Consider the following 12,092-nt stretch of genomic DNA (forward strand, 5'->3'; position numbering starts at 1 on the left):
AAGTTACCTTGTAGAGAGTTCAGCTACAAAGAAACCACCATGTAGAGAGTTCAGCTGCAAAGAAATCACCCTGTATAAAATTCTGCCAGAAACAAATTGCCCTATAGAAAGATCAGTTAGAAGAAGTTACCTTTTAGAGAGTTCAGCTAAAAAGAAACCATTCTGTAAAGAGTTCATCTGCAAACAAATCACTTGTACAGAATTCAGCTACAAACAAATCACCCTGTAGAGAGATCAGCTAGAAGAAGTTACCTTGTAGATCGTTCAGCTACAAACAATTCACCCTGTAGAGAGAGCATCTAGAAGAAGTCACCTTGTAGAGTGTTCAGTTACAAAGAAACCACCATGGAGATTTCTGTAATCAATATATGTATTATATATATAATTTGTACATTTACTGATAAAATATTTAAAGTACATCTACTTCATCTTTTCTTCTTCCTGTGGTAAAGAAAAAAACGTAGGTTAAAAAAGTCCCAAAGCTGGCCATAGGCCGGCTTTGGGGTATACAAATACAAAAAGAAATGAAATCTAATCCAAAACAGCCAAGCTGTAAAAAAAGTGTGCGGCCCTCAGAAAGGCTATGGTGAAAAAAGATGTGAAATCCAAGGTGGCAGCCAAGAAATGGCTGTGATGGTAGGTTAATGGTAAAAATTTTAATAATGACAATTCAGGTGAATTTTGTGCCAAGACCAAGCGGCACAAAAATTCACCTGAATTGTCATTATTAAAATTTTTACCATTAACCTACCATCACAGCCATTTCTTGGCCGCCACCTTGGATTTCACATCTTTTTTCACCATAACCTTTCTGAGGGCCACACACTTTTTTTACAGCTTGGCTGTTTTGGATTAGATTAGACTATCACTAAAACCAATAATAGAATTAGCTAATATAACATAAAAGACTACTGTATTATTGTACAGTAAGTTTTTTCACTGTGTACAAATAAGTAACTGTATCATCAGAGTAGTTAATTATGTTAGTGTTACCATGCATGTTGACCTGATTTATGTCAATGATAGAAACGAGTGTTCTGTTTGGTGCCACCATTTAGGCACCAGCCTATTATGCTTTTAATCTTGCCTATTATGCTATGCTGCAGTGATCAAAAATTTTGCCTATTATATTATGCTCATAATTATGCTCAAGCTTTTTGCTACAGTTCCTATGTTTTATTACTTTCTAATGGATAATGATAAACTTTGGCTTACGAACAACTGAAATTTACTCGTTGTGCATCAAGAATTTGGCTACATTGTAAACTATAATAACAGTCATATTTGCATGTCAAATAACTACTTAATGCCATATGAGTGGCATCGACTGTTCTGTTATTGTAAGTCAACCTTATTTCTGTGGCATGCATTTTTGCTTACAGTATGACAATTATTCTGCCTATTATACTAGCATTATGCTTGATGCTTTCAGGCACCTATTATGCTCAAAATTATGCCAGCATAATAAGCTGGTGCCTAGCCACTATATCTTGCAGCTAGACTACATGTTTTACTTTCTACGTGTAGTGGCAAAACATATACAGTGAAAACATCAGGCACAAATGAAACTTAAAAAAAAAGAAAAATTTTCCTATTGATGAATTAACACTTCATTTTAAGTTAAAATCAAGTGCCATGACTATCTACCCCATGACACTTGGACAGTTAGACAACATTAATATTAAATTTTAATATACATGTAGTTACAGTCATCGTGCTCATAAAAAAGATTATAAAATTATCAGGTATAAGCAACAAACATCTATAAACTATAAAGCTAGCTAACAATACTATTGTGATATGCAAGAAATACTCTATTGAATTTGTCTAAACTGCACCATGATATTCTTTCTTTTAAAACCTTGGGAGATACCCATATCTTTTAAATCTTCATCATTCAAGGTGGCCAGAGTACCTCCATTAATACTATTTTCTTCAAAGAGTTTAATGTATTCATCACTGATATTGATTGTCTTGAGCCATTCACATAATTCTTTAGTGGTCATCTTCTCAGCTTTTCCACTTGGTTTAGCCGACAATAAATCTGATGCCACTGGAGTACTGACGGGTACTGGTACTGCTGGACTTGGTACTGCTGGACTTGGTACTGCTGGACTTGGTACTGCTGGTTCAGCTATACACAGAAGAATTAAACTATATGATATATTGCTAGTTTGTTGTATACTATATTTTATAGTTATAACACGCTTACGAGGGATATGACTAATGATTCACGAGAGCGCACAGCGCTCGAGTGAGAGTGCGTATATTTAGTCATATCCCGAGTAATTGTGTTATAACTGTTATATTCTACACCCCAGTAGATGAAAACGATTATAGATAGTAAGTTATAGTGAAACAGCACCTCCTGGAGATGGAAATCAATAGAAATTCTTGATGGATCAGACGTTTTACACTTTTAATGGTGCCACGCCCACATAGTCGCGATTGGTGAGTTATCCACGAAGGAGACAAGAGTTCATCGAAACTTGTTCCAGTTCCTGAGGTGAATAATTGTTGGTTGGTTTAGGCGGCGCTTGTTATTAGAGACTTGTTTACCGTTTAGATAAGGATTTTGCGGAATGTGTGAAGTTACACCATATATGGTAAGCATAGCCACAAAGCGTGGTATATCAGTTATATACCACAGTTTGTCGTGGTATATCAGTTATATACCACAGCGCGGCGCTTTTGATCTCAACCACAGGTGTGGTATATATATATATATATAATTTTTTTAAATGCTGTTTTTGTGTGTAAGAATATTTACGCTAAATTTACTATACACTTAGACCATAACAGCATGATATGATAGTATGTGTCTACAAGTGGAAAAGCTATTAACAATAAATGTCAGCTACATGGAGAGTATATAGCCATTAGAGTTCAGAGTAGCTACTGTTGTGACTGCTCTATTAGAGCTTATTGATCTGTTGCGTTAGTGGTATATACCTGTTGCTTGATGTGAAAGTTACATGCAGTAGTATTAAAAGTAGTAAGTCATACATGGAAACTTTGAACCTTATAAGTGGATAAATATTTTCATAATTTTGTAAACAAAATTTGCTTTACAATGAAAAAATGGATTATAGGATCAAAGACTGGTTATAGCAAGGATAAATGATATAGTCACAGAATTTTGTTGGATGAAAACATTTGAGGGCTTTAGTTTGGAAAATACACTGTTTATATAATACACGATCTTTCTCACTTGCTAACAATACCGTGTAAACCGTAATACATCCACTTTGCGACTTACAAGGATACATATTCTTTATTCATGATAACTGCTATTCAATACATACTAAGAACCATTAAGACTAGTATTTTAAAATTAACACTTACTTTCATTCTTGTTAGTAGTACTAGGGGTTGGTACATGACTATCACTTGACTCTTCTTCGACAGTAGGGTCATCATCATGTGGCCATGGTTCATTATCACTCTCACTCTCCTCACCATCACCAAACTGTAGTGTTATACACTCAAATTTGAGACAGTTCTCGTCATACAACTGCTCTTCATCTTGGAAGCGTGGCAGATATTTCCATAAATCTTCAATAATTTCTGACCACTTAGTTGGTGCATTGGATGAATTTTGTTGTGAATTAACCATCATCATTACTTTCAACTTTATCCTGTATCATAATAAGATGTATCACGCAGTACTGTATACTAGGGATCATGGAGGTCTGGCCAAAAACATCACCCAAAAGCCAGCTACACAATACCTTCCTGGTGCTATAGCATTGTTGGTCAAGTATAACCAAGCCCAAAAGTGCCTTCAGAATGCTTCCAATAGATTGCTAAAATAATGGAATTTCCTAATGACTAACTGCCTACTGTTACTTGATAATGACTTAGGCTATAGGCTTGATATTTACACTGTTCAGCGTCGCTTCAGCCTGACAGGTGCCTTTTGGCGTACCGATGCACTTACCTTTGCATTTCTTTTTGCTGATAGCCCAAGGTGTTGATTCATGGTGGTTTCCCTACATCTGTTAATGGGAATTGTCCATATTTTCCGGGGTGACTGCAGAAGCGCTTCTCCTCTGTACTTCATTTGTAACACTGTGTAACATAGCTGAAAGCAAAGCATAATGGCTACTTCACTTTCAAGTTAGTAATTGCTTCATGAATCCAAGTGAGTTGGATATAAGCTGGCACCGGTTTTCAAGCTATGTACAACTACACTGCAGTGCAAATTAAACTACAATACTTATCTGTATTTCCGTGGTGACTAGTAAAGGGGCTTCTCCTACTGTTCTTCATTTATATTTCTAGTGCTGTGTAACAGGCTGAATGTAGCTGAAAGCTAAGCGTAATGCCATTTCACTTTTGAGTCAGCAATTGATAGTTCGGGTGCACATCCAGACAAAAACATTAACTATGGCACCATTCTTTTGTTAGATGCGGTACGCATGGGTTCACCAGTCATAGTAATGTTACAAAAAGTAAACAAACAAATATGAGGAATTTTAAGTTTGATTAGGGATCATAGGAAACAAGGGAGGTTGCCTACACCTGCAGATATATTAGTGGACATTTAATCCAGTGATAGGTATAGACTAAAATATGGATTAAATGCATGTCCATTAGTCTATCTTCAGGTGTAGGTGACCTTCCTTGTTTCCCTACTATGATCCCTAATCGAACTTAAAAGGAATTTTTCCTTACACTTATGTAATATACGTACAATACATGTAGATAAATCTATTTGACTTACTTGCGGAGGGTCATTCGAAACTGCACATAATGGTAAGTTAAGATTGACTTGGGGATAAGAGTTATTAACTTTTCAGTTGGTTCACACAAGCCTAATTCCAGCAAAGATTCTTTTATTGATTTTCTAAGTTCTGCTTGTGTACTTAAATGATTTTCAACATGATTCAAAGTCTTCTCAAGTCCATCAAAATCTGTGAGTAAATCTTTTTCTGCAGCTACAAAAGCAAATGTTGAAATGCTGAACAATAATATACATAAGCATACATAAGTATTTATCTGGAATTTTCTGAAGTGCTTCCTTGTGCTCATCATCCAAATGTTTAAACACAGAAACAGGTAGTGTGGAGAAGTCATACAAGCCACCTTGTAACCATCCAACAAATAATCCCATACACCTGAACAATCTCTTCATCTCTATTTCTCCAAATATCAGTTTTTGTTCATTACTAATGCTTTAATAGAAACAAATAATTTATGTTAAAACTTTAATGTAAGTCCTACCTTTGGATGCCTATTTCACCAAACACTATTTCTTGGTCTTTATTGAAAGAATTTTTCAAGTAGTTAGAGAGGCTGATGTTCAGTCTACTGTCCAAGACTTTGCCTTCTTGTTGCAGAATATCCTAGACATGAATATTATGTGGTTACTGTGCAAGTAAAATAATACAATACCTGAATGAGGTGTCCTAATATAGTTCTCAGACCAGTAACAACTTCAGTTAGTGTTTGATAAGTAGCTGTACGGAAATGATATTCTAATGACTTTTTAGTCTCCTCCTGAAGTGGCTCCTAATAGAAAATATAACCATGTTTGTGAATTCTAAACAGCATAGTAGCTACACAAAGTTTACTTTGAAGTTGTTAGGTAGTTCTTGAGCAACAGAAGATATGTCAATTGCACAGCCAGGACTACAAAATGTGAACAACAGCAATTTCAATGATATTGAAATGAGTCAAGAAAGATCAAAATGTATGCTAATTTTATGTGCCTATATGCTCGGTATTTTCAGGCCTGCTCATATACAGTATTATAAGCCTATCAACATCCCAGGCTCATCTTTATCATCTCAACGTTGGATTAATAACTACAATATTCCACTCACTGTGTGGTTTGATATAACATCATTACAAAGGCATGATCATCTTATTGAAAGTTAACAGACAAAGGCACGCAAATGGATTATACTCTATAACACAGTGAGCTAAAATATGTATACATGTATGTAACAGAAAATCTGGCAACTTTAGGGCATCCCTTATAAGTACTGACAGAAAATGATTACTTGTTTCCTAGAGTAGTTTCATTTGGTGAGTCTCTAAACCTGAAGATGATTCTCATGTCATCCAATGTTATCAGAGGTTTTCCTGCAATATAAAAAGCCACTACACTTTGTTCAAGTTGTTCTAGATCAAACAATGGACTAGACTGAACACCATTGTACATGGAACAGCTCTTGATCAACTTCAAAAACTGTTGCTTTCCTGTACCCCCATCAGAAGGAACAATACAACTCTGACTGGTGACTTCAGTAGGATGAGATTCTGGAGGACTATCAGGTAGATACTTCCGATAGTGGCAATTTGGATCTTTAGCATGACCAAAAATACTGTTTAGGAAGGAATTGTGACATCCAATCTGTGTAAAACAAAAATAAACAAAATTTGCATGTTTGTATCCAATCCTTGCCACAAGGTTTTATAACAACCACAGAAAGAATTTCTATATTTGAGTAGTGTATGGTTATGCATAACAAGTGTCTGAATATTATTTTACTACCACTGTATGAAAAACTTTGAAACTTTACAAGTTAGTAAGGACCATCACAATAAAGGTGCGTAAACAAGGGCAAATTCGCTTCCTATTTTAGCCATGATGATAATTGCTAAAGCAGCAATAAGTTAAATTAGTACTTCACATGATCTCCCTGGTTTAATGAAATGGTTCCTACTATGTAGCTTGTACAATTACCCTTATATTTGTTTGCAATGTTTTTTTGTAATAAAAAATTCTTCATTAGTGAATTTCTAGAACATCACATCAAAGGAAAGAATGACATCAGACATAAGAGACTATACATGACAAAATGTACAACAGTATACTAATTATAATCTAATCCAAAACAGCCAAGCTGTAAAAAAAGGTGTGGCCCCAAAAAAGGCCTTGGTGAAAAAGATGTGAAATCCAAGGTGGCGGCCAAGAAATGGCTGTGATGGCAGGTTAATGATAAAAATTTAATAATGGCAATTCAGGTGAAATTGTGTTGCCTCCTCCAAGTTTCACTAGGATATTCGGCACCAAATTCACCTGAATTGTCGTTATTAAAACTTTTACCATTAACCTACTATCACAGCCATTTCTTGGCCACCACCTTGGATTTCACATCTTTTTTCACCATGGCCTTTTTTGGGGCCGCACCTTTTTTTACAGCTTGGCTGCTCTTGATTTCATATCACTTCTTTTTGTATTTGTATATCGCCTATGGCTGGCTTTGGGGCTTTTTAAACCTATCTTTTTTTCTTTACCACAAAAGACTTAACGATACTTCAAGCATTTTTGATTTTATCAGTAATTATACAAACTATTTACATATATCTAAACCAAAACAGCCAAGCTGTAAAAAAAGAGTGCAGCCTCCAAAAAGGCCAAGGTGAAAAAAGATGTGAAATCCAAGGTGGCGGCGAAGAAATGGCTGTGATGGTAGGTTAATGGCAAAAAATTTAATTACGACAATTCAGGAGAATTTGCGTTGCCTCCTTCACTAGGATTCAGCACCAAATTCACCTGAATTGTTGTAATTAAAATTTTTTCCATTAACCTACCATCACAGCCATTTCTTGGCCGCCACCTTGGATTTCACATCTTTTTTCACCTTGGCCTTTTTGGGGGCCGCACTCTTTTTTTACAGCTTTGCTGGTTTGGTTTAGATATCACTTCTTTTTGTATTGCAAGCCACAAGCTGGCCATAAACTTTGGTGCTTCCTTTTAATTTGTTTTTTCTCCTTTACTGCAGGAATTGTGGAACAAAGGAAGTAATTGTGTGTATAGCTTTTGTCTGATTAAATATTTGTATATTTAACATTGAATGATGATTATCACATACTGTGTAGTTAATAAAGTGACTTCTTACATAACTGAACTGTAGCTGAAACTCTCATTGTTTGTAGCTGAACTCTTTTCAGGATGATTTTTTTCTATATATAGCTGCACTCTCTACATGCAGGATGATTTGTTTCTAGCTGAACTCTCTACAGGGTGATTTGTTTGCAACTGAACTCTCCACATGGTAATTTCTTTGTAGCTGAACTCTCTACAAGGTGACTTGTTCTAGCTCAACTCTCTACAGGGTGGCTGAACTCTCTACAGGGTGATTTGTTTGCAACTGAACTCTCTACAAGATGATTTTTTTCTAGCTGATCTCTCTATAGTGTAACTTGATAGTAGCTGAACTCTCTACAGGATGGTTTCTTTGTAGCTGAACTCTGTACAGGGTGACTTGTTTCTAGCTGATCTCTGGATGACTTGTTTCTAGCTGATCTCTCTACACGGTGACTTGCTTCTAGCTGAACTCTCTATAGGGTTATCTGTTTGTACCTGAACTCTCTACAGGATGGTTTCTTTGTAGCTGGTCTCTCTACAGGGTGACTTGTTTCTAGCTGATCTCTCTACAGAGTGAACTTGTTTCTGGTTGAACTCTCTACAGATGATTTGTTTGCAGCTGAACTCTCTACAAGGTGGTTTCTTTGTAGCTAAACTCTCTACAAGGTGACTTCTTCTAGCTGATCTCTCTACAGGGTGATCTGTTCGTAGCTGATCTCTCTACAGGGTGACTTGTTTGTAGCTAAACTATCTGCAGGGTGATTTGTTTGTAGTTGAACTCTCTACAAGGTGATCCTTCTAACTGATCTCTCTACAGAATGACTTTTTCTAGCCAATCTCTCTACAGGGTGAATTGTTTCTAGCTGAACTCTCTACAGGGTGATTTGTTTGCAGCTGAACTCTCTACATGGTGGTTTCTTTGTAACTGAACTCTCTATAAGGTGATGTTTTCTAGCTGATCTCTCTACTGGATGACTTGTTTCTAGCTGATCTCTCTATAGAGTTATAACTTTCTCTATAGAGATAATTATAACTTGTTTGTATAGCTAAACTCTTTACTGGGTGGTTTTTCTGACTGGTTGCTGAACTCTCCAGCTACACGGTGACTTGTTTGTACTACAGAGTGACTTGTTTATAGCTGAACTCTCTACAGAGTGACTTATTTTTAGCTGAACATTGTATAAAGTAACTTGTTTGTAGCTGATCTAGATGAACTCACTACTGGGTAGCTTTTTTGTAGCTGAACTCTCTACACAGTGACTTGTTTGTAGCTGAATTCTCTACAGAGTGACTTTTGTTGTAGCTGAACTCTCTACAGGGTGACTTGCTTGTAGCTGAATTGTCTATAAGATTAACTGTTAGTAGGTAACTCCTTACAGAATAACTTGCACTGTAATATAATTCTATAATGGAGTAAGTTATGAATATAGCTGAATGCCCTATTAGGGTGACTGTTCTATTAGAGTATCTCGATCTCGCATATGCTACACATAGTTGGCTTTGGAATCATAACTCAGTGGTCTGTAATCCTATTCTTCTGTACTACTGCAAGGAATTTCTATGATAATTATTCCAGCTATACACCGATTTTCAGCTCATTGCTCTAAGCGGTTTGCCTAATAGGCGTAAAAACTAATCTAATCAAAAACAGCCAAGCTGTAAAAAAAGGGTGCGGCCCCCAAAAAGGCCATGGTGAAAAAAGATGTGAAATCCAAGGTGGCGGCCAAGAAATGGCTGTGATGGTAGGTTAATGGTAAAAATTTTAATAACAACAATTCAGGTGAATTTGGTGCCAAGACCAAGCGGCACAAAATTCATCTGAATTGTCGTTATTAAGATTTTTACCATTAACCTACCATCACAGCCATTTCTTGGCCGCCACCTTGGATTTCACATCTTTTTTCACCATGGCCTTTTTGGGGGCCGCACCCTTTTTTTACAGCTTGGCTGTTTTGATTAGATATCACTTCTTTTTGTATTTGTATACTGCAAAGCCGGCCAATGGCTGGCTTTGGGTTTTTTTTAACCCATGTGTTTTTTCTTTACCACAGGAAGAAGAAAAGAACTTAAAGAAGATTTTTAATACTTCAATTATTTTTGATGTTATTAGTAATTATACAAATTATATACATATATTTATTACATGCCCATTATTCCCCACAGGATATTATTTTGCAGCTGATCTCTCTACTGGGTGACTTGAAATGTAGCTGAACTATCTATAAGGTGACCTCTTCTAGCTGATCTCTCTACAGGGTGATTTGTTTCTAGATGAACTCTCTACAGGTGATTTGTTTGCAGCTAAACTATCTACATGGTGGTTTCTTTGTAGCTGAACACTCTACAAGGTGACTTCTTCTAGCTGATCTTTCTACAGGGTGCTTTCTTTGTAGCTGAACTCTCTATATGATGGTTTCTTTGTAGCTGAACTCTCTACAAGGTGACTTCTTCTAGCTGAACTCTCTACAGGGTGATCTTTTTGTAGCTGAACTCTCTACAGGGTGATTTTTTTGCAGCTGAACTCTTTACATGATGGTTTCTTTGTAGCTGAACTCTCTACAAGGTGACTTCTTCTAGCTGAACTCTCTACAGGGTGATTTCTTTGTAGCTGAACTCTATATGATGGTTTCTTTGTAGCTGAACTCTCTACAAGGTGACTTCTTCTAGCTGCTCCCTCTACAGGGGGATTTGTTTGTAGCTGAACTCTCAACAAGTGATTTATTTGCAGCTGACCTCTTTATGTGGTGGTTTCTTTGTAGCTGAACTCACTATAAGATGACCTCTTCTAGCTGATCTCTCTCCAGGGTGATGTGTTTCTAGCTGAACTCTCTACTGGTGATTTGTTGCAGTTAAACTCTCTACATAGTGGTTTCTTTGTAGCTGAACTCTTTACAAGGTGACTTCTTCTAGCTGAACTCTCTACAAGGTGATTTCTTTGTAGCTGAACTCTCTATATGATGGTTTCTTTGCAGCTAAACTCTCTACATGGTGATTTCGTTGTAGCTGAACTCTCTACATGATGGTTTCTTTGTAGCTGAACTCTCTACAAGGTGACTTCTTCTAGCTGAACTCTCTACAGAGTAATTTGTTTGCAGCTTAACTCTCAGAGTCTACATGATGGTTTCTTTGTAGCTGAACTCTCTACAAGGTGACTTCTTGTAGCTGAACTCTCTACAGGGTGATCTTTTTGTAGCTGAACTCTCTACAGTGTGATTTGTTTGCAGCTGAACTCTCTACATGATGGTTTCTTTGTAGCTGAACTCTCTACAAGGTGACCTCTTCTAGCTGATCTCTCTACAGGGTGATTTGTTTCTAGCTGTGTGAACTCTCTACAGGCGATATGTTTGCAGCTGAACTGTCTACATGGTGGTTTCTTTGTACCTTAACTCTCTACAAGGTGACTTGTTTCTAGCTGATCCCTCTACAAGGTGACTTCCTCGAGCTGATCTCTCTACAGGTTGATTTGTTTGTAGCTGAACTCTCTACAGGGTGATTTGTTTGTAGCTGAACTCTCTACAGGATGGTTTCTTTTGTTACTGAACTTTCTACAAGGCAACTTTTTCTAGCTGATCTCTCTACAAGGTGACTTCCTCTAACTGATCTCTCTATAGGGTGACTTGTATCTAGCTGAACTATCTACAGGATGATCTGTTCATAGTTGAACTCTCTACAGGTTAATTTGTTTGTAGCTGAAACCTCTTGTTTCAAACTGATCTCACTGTAGCATAACTTCTTTGTAGCTAAACTCTCTACAGAGTGATTTTTTTGTAGCTGAACTGTATATAGGGTGATTTGTTTGTACCTGAACTTTCTACAGGGTGATTTGTTTATAGCTGAATGCTCTGCAGGGTGATTTGTTTGTAGTTGATCTCTCTACAGGGTTTCTTTGCAGCTGAGTTCTCTACAGGGTGACTTCTTCTAGCTGAACTCTCTCTTGTTTCTAGCTGATCTCTCTACAGAGTAACTTGTTTGTATAGCTGAACTCTTTACAGAGTAGTATTTTGGTTGCTGAACTCTCTACACGGTGACTTGTTTGTAGCAAAATTCTTTACAGAGTGACTTGGTGGTAGCTGAATTCTCTACAGAGTGACTTATTTGTAGCTGAATTTTCTACAGAGTGACTTACTTGTAGCTGAACACTGTATAAACTATAAAGTGACTTGTCTGTAGCTGAACTCTCTTCAGGGTTACTTGTTTGCAGGTGATCTCTATAGGGTAACTTGTTTGTATAGATGAACTCTTTACAGGATAGTTTCTTTGTAGCTGAACT

General features: G+C 36.8%; 1 protein-coding gene across 1 annotated transcript in view; it reads right to left on the bottom strand.

Annotated features, from left to right (window-relative positions):
• Window positions 1-1,703: 1,703 nt before the first annotated feature.
• The window catches only part of LOC136262913 (uncharacterized), a 134,546-nt gene continuing 124,157 nt past the window's right edge, over window positions 1,704-12,092 (bottom strand). Inside the window, exons 83-90 of the mRNA XM_066057328.1 lie at window positions 6,009-6,361; window positions 5,577-5,634; window positions 5,398-5,514; window positions 5,227-5,348; window positions 4,990-5,177; window positions 4,727-4,940; window positions 3,346-3,638; window positions 1,704-2,134 (exon numbers count right to left, since the gene is read on the bottom strand). Of these exons, the coding sequence (XP_065913400.1) occupies window positions 1,815-2,134; window positions 3,346-3,638; window positions 4,727-4,940; window positions 4,990-5,177; window positions 5,227-5,348; window positions 5,398-5,514; window positions 5,577-5,634; window positions 6,009-6,361 (1,665 nt within the window). The 3' untranslated portion in view covers window positions 1,704-1,814. The remainder of the gene's footprint in view (window positions 2,135-3,345; window positions 3,639-4,726; window positions 4,941-4,989; window positions 5,178-5,226; window positions 5,349-5,397; window positions 5,515-5,576; window positions 5,635-6,008; window positions 6,362-12,092) is intronic.

This window comes from Dysidea avara, chromosome 8, assembly GCF_963678975.1.
Source record: "Dysidea avara chromosome 8, odDysAvar1.4, whole genome shotgun sequence".
Classification (NCBI taxonomy): Eukaryota; Metazoa; Porifera; class Demospongiae; order Dictyoceratida; family Dysideidae; genus Dysidea; species Dysidea avara.